At 37.3% G+C, this 19,341-nt stretch overlaps 1 protein-coding gene across 3 annotated transcripts in view; it reads right to left on the reverse strand.

The window, feature by feature from the left end:
• Window positions 1–19,341, reverse strand: part of CNST (consortin, connexin sorting protein) — a 56,344-nt gene that overhangs the window by 7,740 nt on the left and 29,263 nt on the right. For all 3 annotated transcript variants that reach the window (XM_063328897.1, XM_063328898.1, XM_063328899.1), the window contains exons 6-10: window positions 16,822–16,908; window positions 16,268–16,382; window positions 13,720–13,741; window positions 13,442–13,538; window positions 7,482–8,356 (exon numbers count right to left, since the gene is read on the reverse strand). In XM_063328897.1, the coding sequence (XP_063184967.1) occupies window positions 7,482–8,356; window positions 13,442–13,538; window positions 13,720–13,741; window positions 16,268–16,382; window positions 16,822–16,908 (1,196 nt within the window). The remainder of the gene's footprint in view (window positions 1–7,481; window positions 8,357–13,441; window positions 13,539–13,719; window positions 13,742–16,267; window positions 16,383–16,821; window positions 16,909–19,341) is intronic.

Here is a 19,341-nt window from a genome sequence, read left to right on the forward strand (position 1 = left end):
CGTGGCAGTCCGGTAAAGGTCCCGCTGACTGGAAAAGAGGAAACATAACTGTTTTTAAGAAGGGAAAAAAGGAAGACCCAAGGAACTATAGGCCAGTCAGTCTCACCTCTGTGACCTGTAAGATCATGGAGCAGATCCTCCTGAAACTATACTAAGGCACATGGAAAATAAGGAGGTGATTTGTGACAGCCAAGATGGCTTTATTAAGGGCAAATCATGCCTGACAAATTTGTTGGCCTTCTACAACAGGGTTACGGTGTTGGTGGATAAAGACAGAGCAACTGACATCATCTACCTGGACTTGTGCAAAGCATTTGGCACTGTCCCGCATGGCATCCCTGTCTCTAAATTGGGGAGACACAGATTTGACAGATGGACCACTTAGTGGAGGAATTGGCAGGATGGTCGCACTCAAAGAGTTGCAGTCAACACATTGATGTCCAAGTGGTGGGCAGTGTCGAGTGGAGTTCCTCAGGGGTAGGTACTGGGACCAGTGCTGTTTAACATCTTTGTCAGTGACATGGACAGTGGGATTGAGTGCAGCCTCAGCAACATTGCCGATGACACCAAGCTGAGTGGAGCGGTCAACACACTGGAGGGAAGGGATGCCATCCAGAGGGACCTTGACCGGCTTGAGAGGTGGGCCCGTGAGAACCTCATGAAGTTCAAAAAGGCCAAGTGCAAGGTCCTGCACCGGGGTCATGGCAACCCCAGGCACAAATACAGGCTGGGCAGAGAATGGCTTGAGAGCAGCCCTGAGGAGAAGGACTTGGGGGTGTTGGTGGATGAGAAGCTCAACATGAGCCGACAATGTGCACTCGCAGACCAGAAAGCCAACCGCATCCTGGGCCATATCAAAAGAAGCGTGGCCATTCAGGTCAAGGGAGGTGATTCTGCCCATCTACTCCACTCTGGTGAGACCCCACCTGGAGTACTGCATCCAGCTCTGGGGTTCCCAACATAAGAAGGACATGGGGCTGGCTGTTGGAGCAAGTCCAGAGGCGGGCCAAGAAGATGATCAGAGGGCTGGAGCACCTCTCCTATGAAGACAGGCTGAGAGAGTTGGGGTTCTTCAGCCTGCAGAAGAGAAGGCTCTGGGGAGATCTTATAGCAGCCTTCCAGTACCTAAAGGGGGCCTACAGGAAGGATGGGGAGGGACTCTTTATCAGGGAGTGTAGCGATAGGACGAGGGGTAACGGTTTCAAACTGAAAGAGGGAAGATTTAGATTAGATATCAGGCAGAAATTCTTTACTGTCAGGGTGGTGAGACACTGGAACAGGTTGCGCAGAGAAGTGGATGCCCCATCCCTGGAAGTGTTCAAGGCCAGACTGGATGGGGCTGTGAGTAACCTGGACTAGCAGGTGTCTCTGCCCAGGAGAGAGGGGTTGGAACTAGATGATCTTTAAGGTCCCTTCCAACTCTAACCATTCTGTGATTCTATGGAAATTGATCTCTGCCACACTTCGCCTTTGAATATTCACTTTCCCTTTTGATTATCTGCTCAAGAACTTGAATGGATTATTTAATGAAACAATGCAATGAAGTACTTACAAAGTAATGAAAGTGTGGAGGTGGTGGAAAGAAATTGTTTAAGTCTATGTATGGAGGACTACTATTTGGCACAAATGAGCCAGAAATAATAGCCCGCCAAGCGTCTCATCACAACAGACAAGTGCACTGGGGTGAAGCTTCTACTGGTAATGTTAAATTAGCCTTGCAGAACTGCCATGAAAATTTATCACGCCAGCCAGAAAATCAACACTTATGCTTCCTTGTTGTGACAAGGAAGGGAGATTGTGTAGGAGTGCATTAATTTGACTTATTTATTTGGGAGGGCAGAGATGAAATTATGTCCTTTAAAAAAGTAGATTATTTTAAGCTTCTGTGTACAGCATTGCTTTCATAAAGAGGATCAATGGCTCCTCCCGCACCACCCACGCGGCAGGCTAGCTGTTGCCTGGCACACGTGTTGGCAAGTGGCTCGGACCACACTTGGCAGGAATGTCACCCAGGGACGGCAGGGCATTTGTACCAGTCTGCCCTAAGATTACTATGTGGTGGTCCATTCTGCAAGGAGTCATTTCAAAGTGAGACACATAATTTCATCTGTTGGCTCTTGGTAGTTTTTGAATGACTGTGTCACAAGCTCTGTCTTCTCCAAGCTTAAAACCAGAGGGCTATCTTTGACAGGATTACGTGGAAATCTGTGTTTCAGTGATTACAGTTATGTAAAAGGCTTGAGAAGGAAAGTCTTGCTACAATGTGGTTCACTTTCCCTGTCAGCCGATACGGCTATGTTCCAGGATTTACTTCTAAATGCATAAAGATCTAGTTGACAGAGCACAGGTTTCTCTACTTGGAACATCTTTTGCTTAAAAAGGGGGACCACAGGCTTTTGATTTTGCAATAAAATCAGTGTGGCTAGTGTTATTCCCCTGTCCTGACAAAAGCCATAGACCACCGTTTTTAAGAATGTCTCCTTTATGTGCTATGTAATTCATACATAGAATATTTCATCTGCCTTTGAATTTCATGAGTCACATTAATTAAGTTTTTTGTTTTGTTCTGCAAAGGTCCTACAAAGCTATGCCTCCTAATCAGGACACACTTTATTGTTAAAATGCAAATACAAATATATGGAATTCAGCATAAAGCGATATTTACACCTTCTTTTCTACCATATTCTCAACTGCAGCTCCAAAATACGTAATGCAAACACCACCACATTTTATTTTTCTTATTTTCAGTCATAAAAATGTCATTACTGTAAGTTTGTCATGTAAGAATAGGGTCTGTCTTGCTAGAAATAACATTTCATTCAATTAAAACAACTGTAAATGTATTTTTCTACCATACCTTTCATTTAGCAAAGTTTCAAAGCAATATACAAACTGATTGTATTAGATCCATCTCCCATTAATTAAACATCCAAGAAGAGGGACTTAGCTGCCATGCAAGACTTGAAGTTTTCCATCCCAGTCTTTAGAAGGCAGGAGGAATTTTAAAAGGCAGAATACATTATTTAAGTTGGAAGTTAATGAGGGAACTGTGGTTAATACAGTTGACCACAAGCCGCTGCTTGACTTGAACCACAGAAGGAAAAATGTAGGCTTGCAAACGGCTCTGTGTTACGTAAAAAAGCTACATAAAGGACCCTATTGAAGCATCTAACATTTTCTTAATTCTAAGTTAGATAATTAATAAAAGATGCTCTTGGAACATCTGTGTAACTGAGTTCACTCACTCAGCTCTGCCGGCCTTCACAAAACCTTTTGGCCAGAGCTTTTATAATTACTGTACAGGAACTGAAAATGGCATGCTTGTACGTGGTGGCATTTTGACCATCAGTCATAAAGGAAATAATACAAAATGATACTGTTTCACAGAAAGGTTTTAAACTTTTTTGGATAAAGTTTAATATCCTGGCTGCAAAATAAGAAAAAATAAGCTCTAGTTAAACTACCTGTCTCTCCTCTGTTTAAAACAGCATTTGCTAGTGTTTAAAAAAACTTCTTACATTACACATATTTTTGGCAAATATGATGTGTATATATATATTTATAAACAGACAAAACTATGAAAATAAGGTCCTGTACTTCAAGCTCTTAGAGAAAACAGATTAAACTTGAGTATTGGAATCATTCGTGGCATACAGAAGTAAATAAAACCACCAAAACCAGAGGTTTGGGGATCTAGGGGATCTAGGAAGAAAAGTTCCCTGTATGAAGTATTTTGGTCTGAATGCAGAGAACTACTCAGAGAGGAGTTTTGTTTATGTTTTCTTCTGTGGGCTGTATTCCTTATTCAGTTACTTGGCAAAGGCCTACAGTTTTATTTCTAGCAATACCAGATATTTTAAAGTAGTAATCCGTTAACTGTATGGCAAACTGACTGTACGGCAAGACTGCCCTGGGTTAAGCTATAAACAGCAGACAAACCCCTTTGCTGATAAAATACATTAGATACATGAATAATTTGACTTTGAAAAGGAGCTAACTTAGCAGATTCAGTATTCATACCACAGCATCAGACTCCAACCATTTTTCTGCTGATACACTTGCCATGCAAGTACCAGGGCTCCTTTACACAGCAATAAATAGCTCCGATACCGTGTAAGCATTTCATACAGAAGCATAATTCTTGCAAACTCAAAACTACAGGACCCAAGCCATACAGGGGACCTCAACAAGGCACTGTCTCCAGACCTAGTACAGATAAGTGTACTGTTCACTTCTGCAATCAAATCAGCTGCTAGTCAGTACACACTCAGTACTTTTAAAGTCTTGGTGGACAAACAGTGCCATCAAAAGCTGCTATCTTATGTTGTGGTAGAGAGCCTCACTATCTTTGATTTCTGAAAGACATTTCAAATGATAATTTTTGAGTAAGGAAAAACATTAAGATTTTACTCATTTTCCTAATCATCACTTGGATAAAAAGCTTATGTTATAAGCTTTTATTTCATATGGCAAAATGCAACTTACATCATTGAGGTTATAGTTTGTTTGGCTGCTGGTGTGTCATGTCATTCTCACAGAAATAATAGCAAAGAGATCTAGGAAGAGGTTATACACTTCTGATATCTGTTGTTGCCAACTGATGACTGTGCTTGAAAGCTCTTTGTTAGCTGTATGAATCTAGTTTCTGTAAAATGACAGTGATTTTCCATCATTTGCATGTTGTCGTGCATGGTTTGTACAGGTGAAGAAATACCCAGTACAAGGCACTGTACAATATGTAAAGTACTATTTTAGTTTTGCAATTTTTTAAAGCCAGTCAGAATTTAGTGGATATTCAGTCTTATAATTAGTTATTGTAAATGGTAGACTAAAAGCAAGTGACATAAAGGATTAAATTAGAGAACTAACATGAGATGATTCTTTGATCTCAACATGGGGTCAAACAAAACTTTCTAACTGTAAATACACACACAAGTACTTACCTTTCCCCATTTTTAATAAATATTACACCTCCTTTGAAGAATATTAATGAAATTTTGTCCTACCATATGATTTTTGTACCTAGGTTATTTCAAAGTAATCTTTACTTCTGCCTTCCATTCTCTACTTGTCACGGAGTGACAATTTCCAAAATTGCCACAAGTTTTATTGCAGTCAAATTGATTTATTTTTTTTACTGTCACACTGGTACATTTCATGTAATTAATTTCATTTCATTCATATGGCTACCAATGCATTTTCTAGGTATTCTTTTCACAACTACTGTATGAAAACACTGTCATGTTATTAGATGGCCACAGCCTGAACAATGAAACTTCAAAGGCTTCAGAAGGACAAGAAAGGAAGCAACGTTATGGCTGGGTGCAAAGATCAGTCTGCTTGTCAAAACATCAGTGGAAACTTATTTTAGCAGTAAAACAAAATCAGTGAAAGCAAGTTAACAGTGCTGCTTTCTCAGCGGTGCCAAACTCTCTCAATTCCTAGTGTCTTCCAGGGAAGTTGTAGGTGCTCATCACTTCTGAAAAGCAACCCCCAGGGTAATGACAGGTGGTAAGATTAACTGGAAAAACAAAATATAAGCGTATAATGAAACAATACAAGCTGCTGTGCTGTCCTTAATTCACCCTGCTGCACCTAGAAATTTCAGGTATTGCAAAATAGCCCCAGATGCTGCACATTAAAAATTTTAATCGGTATCCAGAGTAATCTTTCTTCTCTTCTCCCTGATTTACATCCCCTGCATGACACACAACTCAGGCCTCTTGCAAGGAACAATTCAAAAAGACTCCCATCCCTGCAAGCCAACATCATGCCTTATATGTCCAGAAAAAGTACTGTGGAAAGACTTAAGGTACTTTTTCCTCTCCAGAGACTCAACTCTGCCATCAGCATACTGGTAGTCCTAGCATTAGGACAGCAAACTAGAAATTAAACTAGATTTCATGTAAAGCAGCATCATCGGTCACTGGGCCAATCAATACAAGCATAATTTTTCTAACAGTATCAATATGTTGCTTCCTATCCCATCCTCTAAAATGTAAATGGCACAAAGGCAGCAATTTAAAAATAGTTGCTATAGGACTAATTTAGGATTTTTCTACACGAAACAGAAACAGTTCTCTCCTGTAGCTTAAAATGCTGAACTTTCTGTGGGCTCAAAAGAAATCTAATCCTGAGGGATGATATTTAACTTACTCTTCTGTTATACATGTATATGGGCTTAGCACAGACTGTCAACAAAATGCTCTTTTTCAAAACCATCCTCTAAGTAAACACAAGCCAATGGATTTAGTGCATAAATTTGATTACATGTATGTGGGTTTCCACATCTGCGTGTTGTCAAGAGCTCGTGTACTGCTTCGTGCACAGGGCCCTCAGTCCTGGTATGTGGTATGATTCCTGACACCCCACAGAAAGACAAGGTGTTTTAGGGACAGGTCAGGATAAACGATCTTGTAAAGGAGATAAGAAACTGTTTAGGAGGGGAGAAAAAACAAAATGCTCTGTTTCCAGCTCTGGAGATTTTTGCCAAACATGTAATAAATTCAGCAGGGATCCCCAGTATTCAGTTCCCTGCTTGGCTGCTGTCCCTGAGTGATCAGGGGTTCTCGGTCTTTGTGCATTAAGCTTCTGATCCATAAAGAGCTACTGGTAGTTTATTGCCAAGGGATGTTGTATTGTTAAATGCATTAAAAATAGAGATGAACTAAGAAGATACTTTTTTACAAGTCTTCCCCCTCCAGCATGTGGAATCACATCATTTCACAATAATCTCGTTTTTTCATTTAAAGAAAAAGCTTTTAAGGTCCCATGGTTGCAAATGTACCAAAACCAGAACACAAATAAAGCAAAGATGTTATCATACATTCTCCAAAAAAGTCCCAAAGCAATACATCTTCTGTATTTTCAGAAGAGTAATTTAGCTCATAATGCACTCATCCTTGTTACGGCCTATCAGCAGGGCTTCAGAAAGGCGGGTTCAGGCTTAGACGTTCTTTCTTAGGTATGGCCGAACAACAAAAATGCCTAAACTTGGCAAAATTAGAAGCCCATACATTCATATACAGAGTTTATTACATATGTAGTTCTCACCTATATGGAATAGAACAGAAAAGCAAATTTTATTCTATGAATAGAAATGAACCACGTGTTACATCATAGGCATTATATAGATCTCTGATGTGAAACAGTGACTTAATAGGAATTGACAGCCCATCTCCTAACAGTCTCCGTTAGAATCAAAAAAAAAAAAAAAAAAGAAAAAAAAAAAGGTGTTCACTCTCATATGTAAAAATCAATCTAATTTTTAGAAACAGAGCACTGCTGGTCAAGGAGGCAGCAAACAGGCAAAAAGAAACTTTCTTCTGAATTAACTCAGAACAATTAAATAAGTATGGATTTCTTTTCAAATTAAAAAAAGTGATATATGAAGTAACATTTAACACATTTTGAAGTTGGCAATATCTAAAATATTTTAATTGCGATAAACACGAAAATTTTATAGGATTCACAGTATTTACCTCAGCAATCTCTATCCTTCTTGCAAGTTCATCAAGAGAAGAAAAGCTGTCATCTAGTGATAAAGCTTCCAGCGAGTTGTAAGATGCTCGTTCAGGTGAAATGTCTGGAACTGTGTCAAAGTCCTCCTGGTTTGCTAAGTTTGCAAATGATTCTTCAGTGTCTATTATATTACCATTTAAAAATCTGAGAAATAAATCTTCTTGCTCTTCATTATTTACCTTCTCCTCACGTCCTGCTGTTCTCTGTATTTCCTTGCATACTCGTGAATGGGCAGTACTCTCACGTTCAGACACTTTATTGCACCCAGAGCATACGTTTGATGCAGTTCTGTCCCATGAAGATTTTTCATCATCATCAGGCTGCTTTTGTTGCTGCTTTAAATCATTCTTTCCAGGCTGGCCACTAGCAACTTCTGAAGAGTCAGCAGCATGTTTTGATCTAAGCAGATTTCTCTCAGCTTGCACATCTTTATCGGTAGGAACCAAATCAGTAGGCATATAATCAGCATCTGTTAAAACCAAAGCATCTACCATTGGCTCAAGAGGGAGCTTCACTCCAGGCTCCTCAGCTGCGCGTTCTATTTCTTCTGCATCCTTAGAGAGCTGTCTTTCTCTCAGCTGCAAACTGTTATCTTTACCGGCATCCCCAGATGATAAACAGCCCGAAGAAGGCCTGCCCACTGTCCCTGTGGACTGGGTGTGTGGCTCCAATGTTGATTCAGCACTGCAGTGCTGCTCCTCCATGTGGTCCTTTCCTGCAGCTACCCAAAGGCTTGCTGCCTCTGTCTGTGTCTCAGTTTTGTTCTTGCCTGGAGAACTAGTGTTCAGCTGTTTATCTTCTTTCTTTGGTTCGGTGCCAGGACAAGTTTCGGTACCTAAGTGCAACAGGAAAAACAGTCCCAGTGTTTGTAAATGATTCAAAGCACCAGCCCAGGGGAGAAAGAGTATACTGTGATTTGATAACATGTAACTTAATGCTTTAAAATGCGCTCCCATAAAGGGCAGGTATTTTATGCTCCCCTCAGAATAGAAGTTTTGTTAGTAGTCTGAAAAGCCGACTCCTGATTCAGCAAAGTGCTTGCACACATAGCACATGCTTTAGTGCCCTCCTGAAAAGAGTTATTCCCATACTTCAAGTACAATATATATGTAAGTATCTTTCTGAACAGACACGTTTCTTCTAAAGCATATTTTATATGAGCACACCTCATGGAGGCCTGGATTTCAGAGAAATGCACTTAATTACCGAAAACTATATTTTGATGCTAGTGTATCTATAACACAGGGAGATATCTGCATTTCTTTTAAAGCAACTACAAACATACTAATTTAATACATTTTAATTTCAATTCTTTTAAGTGAGTAACTAGCTTCTTTGGTTAATGCTAAGTTAAATATCCAATTACAATATTTTACATAACAAACTGCATAAAAAGATGTTGCTTTTTGGATAGGTAAGTTAGTATACATATTAAAAAATGCAACTGAATGCAGCTTATTTCTGTATTCACATTTACAATACAAATCAAACCTGATTTTTCTTATCTGAAATTTCAGAGATAAACAAGGGGAATTCTACATAGCTTGTGAATTCACCTACTATTGGCCTGATCTGCTGATGCAGGAGTATATGGTTAGCTCAAGTTGTGAATAAAATTATTAGACGTGAGCCATTATGAGAAATTAAAAGCCAAATCTCCCCTTTTAGGCTTATGAAGAGGGAAAGGGGACGTTTAGAATTAGAATACCAAACCATGCTAGCTGTGACAGAAACTGTCTTGTCCATACTTTAATAAAAACTAAGTTAAGACTATGTTATAGTAGGTCTACTGTTACAGTAATAGTAATAACCTCAAACAACAAATTAATACCTCTAGAAAACACTTATTTGCATTTTTTGTCATAGTAAAAAGCAGAAAGGTCTTATGAATAGATTAATGAAGAGATCAAACAATGCCCTTATTAACTGCATATGTTCTTACAAGAACAACTTAAGATCTCTATGCCAATATTATCCTTCCTTACCTGTTAATACCTCACTTAAAATCTGAGCAATTTCCTGAACTTATTACATGAAACAGGATCACATTCGTTAGTCTTTAAAGAAATGTCTGCATTAATTCATTGTATTGAACAATTTTATTAAATTCTATCCCCATTTTAAAGGGTAATGAAATACAAGGTAGCATAGAAAAGACAGGCTTGGAAATCGAAAGAGAGAATATCCAACCATACCAAAATGCAGAAAAAAAAAATCAGAGCAACATTAACAGATAGAAAGGGTACGGGGAACCTAACTTCTGTAAAACACGGAAAGAAGAAATGGGTATGAGACAGGGACTTTTTGAAAATTAGACACAGATGAGTAGATAGCTCAAGGGATTTGTAACAGGATACTGAGCACTTCACATATAGGTCATGAGTTCAAACACAGCCTGGATTATTGGTACAAGATTTGGTTACCATCTGTCAATATCTCCTAGTGGATACATCCACATTACAGCAGGCATCCTTGTTGGCAGTCCCAATTGCAATAAAGATTAAATGGAATTGGAAATTAAATCAAATTCTTTACCATGAAAGGTGGCCCTTGAGCTCAGAGCTCTGATCCTAAGAAAGTAATAAATGATGGCAGCATTGTTATCTAACTACAGATGTACAGGAACTGAAATGCAGTGATCATCGTTACATTCCACATCAAATTTTCAGCAGCTTTCAATATTTTCTTTACATCTATTCAAAACACCTGCTTTAGACAACCCATGCCCACGATAGACTCAAGGCAAGTTAAGAGAAACACCTGAACACTTATTAGAAAATTATAAAAGATGCTTTTTCCTACTAAGTTAAATGAAGACATACCCACCAATGCGTCAGTTATTTTTATCTGACTGTCAGAGATATAAAAAAGTGTCTACTGAAACTTTTCTAGCAATGGAATCACTTATGGTATGTTAAGAAATGTTTTTTCCCCCAAACAGAGTTACTTTAAAACTGACGCTTGCTTTGTTCATCACAGAAACCTGTAGCCACCACTTTTTTATCCTGTTAATCCAAGACAGTCTAGCAGAGAAAGTACTGACCTATGGCGTTCTACCAGTGGAGAATTCACACTTCTCCACCTTTGTCCCTCTTCCCATTTAAAAACAAATCCCTATGACCTAGAAGAAAAGAGGGTATAAACAGTTTCTCCCCACCTTGGAAACAGGTCTATATGTACACATTGCAAACTTATGCTAAAGGTTTTATTAAATTCATCATTTCATTAGAAAAGGTTTCATGAAACATGAATTTGATTACCTTTGGTTAACACTAAGGCTATTACGGCTTTCAGTCAGAAACTGAAGAAATTAATGGCTATAGGATGTATCAAATCTCATCTTTTAATATACACACATAGCTTTAAGGGCCCACTTCTCTCTGTTGGTAGACTCAAAGAGAAAATCTGAGAGAAAGCAAAATGTAACAGAACAGACCATTCACAACCCTTGCTCAGAAAGGCAAAAAACTAACAGTGACTCTCCCAGGAATCTTGGCTAGCCAAACTTCTTACAAAGCTGTTTCTTGGTCACTGTATCCCCAGGAGAGAGGAATCATGAATTCTTAGGATCAACTGCCTATAGAAGCTCAAACTGTGTTCCCAAATACCTGCAATAAGTCAATGGAGTAATTTTTGCTTTAGATTAGTAAGGAAGTGTGATTTTACTTCAAAAATGCTACCATAGTACAGCGCAACCATCTCTACAATGTAAGATATATCTCTCTATATATAAGCTAATACTTCTTCTTATTGATAATTGCTAGATAAATTCTTATTTTGGGCATATAAATTCACATGAAGGACACTTGAGAATTTCCTTTTCCTGTCTTACTGTAAGTCAGACTTCTACTACCAGCAGCTAAGTGAATTAAATTGTTCTCCCTACAGATTGGCAGATAAATTTCTAACAGAAGAGGAAAAAGTTTACACATTTAGTTCTCATTTTTCATGTAGAGGAAAAAAAAGCAGAAGACAGGCATTCTAAGTTTTCAATGAAAAGGCCTATGCATTTAGGCTAATGCTGAACGGGTCAGTTAAGATATTAGAAACTGTGTGGTAATTATAGCATAGGATTCTGCTGGGGTTCAGGCAAAATCAAGAAGCCGCCCCAAAAGGCCACACTGCTTTTAGTCCTGAGCTGAATCACTCAGCCACAGCTTGAATAGTTTTTGCGCAGCACTGAGCTATGCGTACAAGTTCGGAGTTATGGATCATCTTTGTCCACTTTCTGTATTAGTTCATACTGATGCCTTCCCTACCCAAGACGTTCTAACTGCAGCAAAAACATTCAGCCACGTGCTTGCTGCTCACGCATTGACTCAGTGAGGGGCAGCAGCGGCTAATTGATCACGCGCTGCCTTAACAGACCAAGAGATCTGTCAGGGTGCTTCCTCAAGAATACGGTAATCTTATGAAAAGCATAATTTGCAAATCTTAAGCATTTAAACTTGAGTTAGGCTTGGAATATTCATATTTTTGTATTGAAAAAGTATTCAGTACTGCTGGAAACTCCTCAGTAGAAATGCTTTCTATTGGATGACATAGATTAAGGAATCCACAAACATTTCACAGGAACCCAAAGATTTTGATGACATTTTGAGAAGAGTTACATTAAAAGAAAGGCACAAACCCCCATCCATTTACACCATTAATTATTTCCACAGTAAGTTTAATATGTCTAGATGTTGTACTACAGTATTTTACCATTGACACAAAATGCTCCTTAATTCAGAAGTTTCAAATGTTCAGACGTTCTGCTCTCCAGAAAGCTTTTGTTCCCACTTGGAATAAAAACAGTGGAAAAATTGTAAGCGCCTAATTTTTTTCCATGGGAATTTCCAACCATCCAAAAATAAAAAGCATTGGGTTTTTCTGATGTGCCTTCTGAGCCGTAGAACATGTTTCCTGTTTTTAATGTTTTATATTTAGTTAGGTTACAAGAACAGAGAAAAGGCAGTACAGGGCTTACAGTAAAAGAGGGTGAAGATGAGGAGGATCCACACATGTAGAGAACTGTGACTCTACATCTTCGTTAATTCCTGATTCTCCTGAACATCCTGGCTGATACACACTTGTAGGATAGTTTAGGTTGAAAGGGACCTGAGGTTGCTAAGCCAACCCTCATCTTATGAGAAATTCTGAGAAAAGGTACTCAAGTTTAGGCCAATTTTGGCAACTGTAACATGGCAAAAAAAGAAACTTTTTGCTCTTTTGAGAGGAGAGAGAAAGCACAGCCTAAACCAATGCTCTTTCCCCCTCTGTCTCAATTTTAACAATTCATTAATTTGCAAATGTTTCATAAGAACTCAATGATTCTAACAAATTACTCAAACAAAACAGCCACTGCCCCAAGGCAAGAGGAGGAATATGAAGCTACCATAAAAGCGTGTACTGAAAAAAATTAACTGAAGTATGTTTTTCTTTTCAAGACCCCCCAAAAGCTTTCTAATTTTCTGTGCTGTTACATGAAAATATGTCTTTAAATCAGTACATCGCATGTAATTTAAAAGTTACTAATACTGTTAACTATACTGAATTGCCACAACGCCGAATATTTGTCATCAGATTACCTTATATTTTATACATACAAATTATGTATCTTATCTCTAGATTTACAAAATTTTGTAGCTTATGCAGGCTGCTATAAATGCACACACATTTAAAAGACATTTTTGGTGGAGGCTAGAATTACTTTAATTACAATTCTGAGTATCAATGACTAATTAAAATTGCATAGTATGTCTTGCATAGTATGTTTTGTGAAAAAAATAAAGGCTTACACAAATGGATGAATCTGTGGGAATCCAACAAACGCTGTATCTTCAAATTAAATAGCTTCAAGTATTTATAGGACTATGTCATTACAGAATAATATGTAAAAAAAATGTATGCACAGGTACATACACACACACATACATACCTGATTTAAAAGCAGAAGTTTCACTTTCCTTTAAATTTTTTGATTCCATTAACTGAAGCAAACAAACGCTTTCCCATGTATTTTCTGCAGCTACTAGCTGTAAAATATGATATTATTTCCTGTAATTTTTGGAATTAAACAGGAACACTGTGACTTTTTGAGACATCCAAACTTCAAACAGTTTCTATACTAAATTGGAAAGATTAAATCTAATAATATTAAAAATATATTTATTAGCAATCTTTGACAAAGTGGAATTCAAATAAACGGCTGCTTACCTTATTTCTGAATGCCTGTGGCCTGCAGCAATAAAGAACAAAAGAACAAATTAAAGTACTTAGTAGCAACATGCTTCGTAACAAACGTCATAGAAATCTTACAAGCCTTTGCTCTGCTTTAATATTGGCACAAAACTTTTCTTACATTGAAACAGTGTGAGCATGCTAAGCATACTTTCAAGCACAGATCTGCACCATATGTGAAGATCATCAGAAGACCAATTAGCACAAACATTGCTCCACCTAATTGAGAAAGCAGTCATAAGAAAAGTTACTGCAATGTATTGAGTTCCTGTAGAACTTTATGCTCAGAAGGAACTCTACTAACTTTAAAAATCATGTAAGGACTTGGTATCTACGAGTATTAAAAACACTGATTGCTATAACAGAGATTGAGGAATGGGAGAAAACCCACAAAGGTATTTCCCTCTCCACAGACTGTTCACACTGGGACACATTTTCTGGGTTCTGTAAGATACAGCAGCTCCTACTGATTCCACGGGGATTCCCAGGTGAGTCAGGCCTCCTAACAGTCAGTGTGGACTTTGCAAACTGTATAGAGATTCATGCACCATGTGTTTTATCATGCACAATCTGTCTTGCAGTGTTTTGCACAGCAATGAAGAGAAAATGCTGAGCATTTTGTTTAAAGCTACTGGAAAAAAAAAAGTAGGAGAGACAAGAGTGAACAGTACTGACGTTCATACTCTCTAATAAAAACTTTTAAAAGTCGCATTGACTTTTAAATTTTGCCATTTAAACTTCAAATAAAGGACACTCAAAACTATCTTTAAAGAACAAACGTGTCCAATATGTAGCTATAGCCCTTGAGTATCAGAAAAAGGGACATTACTATCAATTACAAAAGCAAAATGCTTGCATTTTCTGAGTTACGTTACTCATACATGTTATTCATTAAAAGCTAAAGTATAATTTTAATTACAAAATAAATTGAGATTAAAGCTTAGGAAAAAATATATGAAACAATAAAAGCAAATAGGCTTTAGCCTAGAGAGTGTGGAAGAGTAATAATATCAAATACAGAGAACTAACCATGGCAAATGAACAAAAGCCTGAATTTTTATCAAATTGCAGGGCTTCTCAGAACTGGAAATGATGTTAATAACTGAAATTTTGTATTTAAAAGTAAGGCTGCACAAAAGAATTAGAAGAAAGCAGAGTTATTCTCAACAAGGTGACAATCGAGGTGACAATCAGGAGGTGCTGCTAGTTGCAGCATATAAAACGTAATAGACTTGAATCTTAATCTTTCTGTGGGCTTGCAGGGTCATGTGCAATAAAACATAGGCTGAGGAACCCTGCAGGCACTCAGGGTGAAATCGCTCAGTAGCAGCAGGTTGTGGGTGTTAAAATGCAGTTACGGTGCCGGAGCTGCTTCGTCCTCCTGTGGAAATGCAGGAGTACGCTGTCCAGGGGCTCCCTCCCACATGCAGTCAGATTACAAATAAACAATTCCTGCCTGGATTCTGGCAGTCAGCCTGGGTGTTTTCAAACTTCTGTACGGTCACCCAGAAGAAAAAAATGTGGAAGCCAAATCATATTCTCTACGAACAACAGGAACATTTTGGGTTTTGTTACATCTAGACTGAGTAAGCCAATCCAAAAGTATTTGAAAAAGTGCTCTCTCCCCATCTGATTGAGAGCATCTCCCCTGTCACAGGTTGGTCTTTTCACAGCCTTTGAATGTGGTTAAGTTTCCTTATTATCGTTGGCTCATCATTTTTCAGTGGCAGCTGGTAGAATTTTTTCCATCTGTCCCTTAAACTCAATGACTAGTAGGTAGAACATTCGCCCATGAAATAACAGATTTTCTCCTTCCTGATGGTTACAATCCCATATGTGTTACTGCCCAGAAGAGCACCCTAGGCACTATCCCAAAGTCTGTGATACTGTGATATACTGATTTGGGATGCTGCCGCATTAGGCAAAGCAGGTATGAACTAAGATTTCACAACTTTTTAGAATGCTGCCACACTAGGGAGCTACAGAATCGCTGCTTCATAATGTTTATGCAACCCATATGAAATCAACAGAAGATAACAAGAATGACTTAAAGCATTAGGGAATTATCCTAAATTGTGGAAAATTTGGGGAATAAAATCCTATAGGGTAGATGCAAGTGCTGAAGTCTGAGATGTTGGGCAATTGCATTCAAAAACAATAGGTATAGACACAATCACCATCACCAGTTCTACAGTCACTCTCTTCCTAAATTAACACTACTCAGTTTTTTCTTCCGCTGAAAATTCTTACAAATTAACTCAAAACTCAATTTCTGGCAAACTAATGATTTGCTGAGAACAGTTCAGATCTAGTCCATATATATTCCTCCAACCACTTTAAAACACAGCAGCATTTTAGTTACACATCAAAAAGAATCACCAGTTTATAACCAAATTCACTGAAGTCAAAGGTGTGCAACTTTTATTTTGAGACTGACTATTTTAAAACACCTATACTGGCAAGTAGGCAACAGCTGTGCTAACATATTAGTACTGGAAAAGTAATACTATATTCTTATACTTACTGTTGATGCGAAGAACAAACTCTAGTAAGCTTTTCCAACTCTTCACCACTCAGTTCTTTAGCTGAATTCCTCAGTGTTGTAACTGGACTAGGGACTGCCATTTTCCATTTTCTTTCTAAATTAAATCAAAATAATTTTTACCCAAAGTATTAAAAATGTAGTATTTGCTAATCGCAAAACATGTATGTGAAACTAATTAAACTTGTTTCATACTATGCAAAAAAGCACTGTATTTCTTCACAACACACTTTATTTTCATCACATCAAATTTACCAACCCTAAACAAAAGATAAGCTCAAAACAACTGTGGATCAATCAAAGTCTCAATTAATAGAATTAAAGAATGACAAACTATTTGCACCTGTTTAATGAAACATGTGAGAAAAAAATCCAAAACAGGAATACTTTTCTTGTGGCAAGCTCAGAGAAATTCTGATATGTATGCTGCTTTTGCAATGTAACATTTTTAAGCTGGAAAACTGTATACTGTATTATGTAGAAACACAAACCAAATTAACTCTTTCTTCTACCATACTAGTTTAGCCTGTACTCACCCCACTGCTCCTGTATGGAAGAAAGATTTGCAAGCAGCTGCTCATGATACAGTCGTTCAAGCTGAATGAACTTCATTGCTTTCTCATCTGAACGGAAGGTTAAAGAAAAATTCACACATATATGGACACGTTATGATTTATTTATACTTGGCACCACATTTGATAGGGCAGTTATTATGTACCTGAAATTTGACATAACGGAATTAAAACGATTAATGGCTAGCATCCAGAGTTCTGTGCAAGGAAGAAAGTAATAGCAGACACAAAAACAGCAAGAAAGAAGTAAAATAAGTTGAGAAAAGTTCCAAAAATGAAAACCCTATTCTCTTCAGCAGTCATCTCTTCCCACGTGCCTTAAGTTCAACAAAAGTTCTTCTAGAAAAGAAATGAGCAAAATGTTATTATGCTGACAGCTCTTACAAGAAAATGAAATCTCTGGGAAATGAACAGCAAAACAATTATACAAATATCAGTATGTATCTCTCAAGAAATACAATTATATGTCAATAACCATAACTAACTGAAAATATGGCTCCTTTCTACTGACCAGCTGGAGACAGTATATTTAAAATTTCCCCAATTCAAACTTCAAAGAAATTCCCTCCCCCTTTTCAACCATCGTATAAAATGCTGTTGGACAGCTGAGTTCACTTTTTGTCTTCTTTCTGAAGATTCTGGTTACTTCTCTTCTATCTGAAAAACTCTTTCACCTTAGAGTTAGCAATATATTCACAAAGGTATACTGATAGTTAAATATTTTGTAATAGTCAGGATAATTCTAGTTCCATTAAGCTCAAGTTGTCACTTGTTCTGTTTAAAGCCATGCTTTGCCAGCTATTTGAAGTTTAATTCTACAGTATAATGAGGTTAGAAGTACAACGAATGAGGTTCTTAATAATATAAAAAAAATATTTTCCATTATTCATGCTAATTAAAATACTGGAGTAATTACAAAAACAACCAGTACTTGTTATTCTTGTTAGCCTCATGCAACATATACATAGCATGGCTTATGAACAATATTAATGGAAAGAATATTCCCTGCCTTCAAGAAATCTGTTATTAGAAACAGAATTAGAGATCAGAAAGATAGCCTTAGAGGATCATGGCAACAAACCCTGAATTATTGTTAATATGAACTTCTACAGTGGATGAATTAAAATGTCTGTCATGGATAATTAATACAGTGCAACATGATGCAGTAAGTTCTTTATTAAGCTCAGGAAACTGATGGTTGCAAGTACAGAGGAGATATCCTTCATAAATATGTATTATATAGTGGTGTTGAATTCCACACATCAGGTGTACATTGCATTAAAAATATTTCCTTTGATCAGCTTTAAATACAGTGCCCTTCGATTAAAACAACTTCTATGAAAGAGAAACAACTGTCTTTCTATAATACTGCTGAATGCATTTTAAATTTACTGTATTTCCCCCTGCAGAGCCATGTAATTTACTACAGAATTTTTCTATGCCTTTAATTTGTGCTGCATATTTTGGACCTTCTGATGGAAGGTTTGAATTAGGATGAGCAAGACAGAAGTACAGTCTTCTAAGACAGCAAAGGGTATTTTATTTTATACATTGCTTTTATAATATTGCAACAATTATTTCTCTGGTTTTGTACTACAGACCAATATAATTTGGCTAGGTTTCCAGGTTTCTTATGCTTTGTTATTTAACCATTATAATTGCCTATTTGCTGTATTTTGTTTGTAACAAATTACATAATAAAGAAATAATCTGTACACTCAGGTTTTGTAATTTATGATGCACCTTAGTGAATCACATATACCTCAAGGGCTTACCACTCTTGCCTCTTCTTTTTATAGTCTGATCATTTTCCTTTAAAAGCAAACAGAAGAAAACCCAGTCCACCTTTTCTAAAAATATAATTTCACTTTAAGGTTTAGTATGATTATTCTCTCCCACAATTACTGAAATTTATCAGAGTAATTAGCAGCAGTTCAACTATTGTAACTTTTTGACCAAACTTATTTGTATTATCTAGGAACAAATCAAAATAACTTGGACCACTGAACTAGCTGTTCCCAGAAGCAATTACCCATAGTTTCCTATGAGAGTTTCTGAACTACCTTGATACAATTTTGACTAATTAGCATTCGCCAAAGAATGTGTTGTTATTGTTTGCAGGTTGCTGATTTCCCTTAGCTCAGGGTGTTTGGTATTTTTATTCTAATCTAGAAACTTGTAGTACATACTCTAATCAACTGTTGTGATAATTTTATTCTTACTATAAAAGTGCCCTATTTTATATAATAGAATACATATCCTATCTAGATTGGACATATTCCCAGTTACTAATGCTTAGAACAGAACTTACCCTATAAAAACAGAAGTTCTTTGAAAATATTTTCTTACTTCCTTGCTTGTGCACAACTACAAATGATCATATCAGTACAGCTTTTAGAAGTGGATTTATTACTTAACTCACATTCCAGCTATTTGATTAAGAAGGACTTGCTAATGTATTGTATATTCACTCATGGATAAATT

Source organism: Chroicocephalus ridibundus, chromosome 3, assembly GCF_963924245.1.
Source record: "Chroicocephalus ridibundus chromosome 3, bChrRid1.1, whole genome shotgun sequence".
NCBI classification, from domain to species: domain Eukaryota; kingdom Metazoa; phylum Chordata; class Aves; order Charadriiformes; family Laridae; genus Chroicocephalus; species Chroicocephalus ridibundus.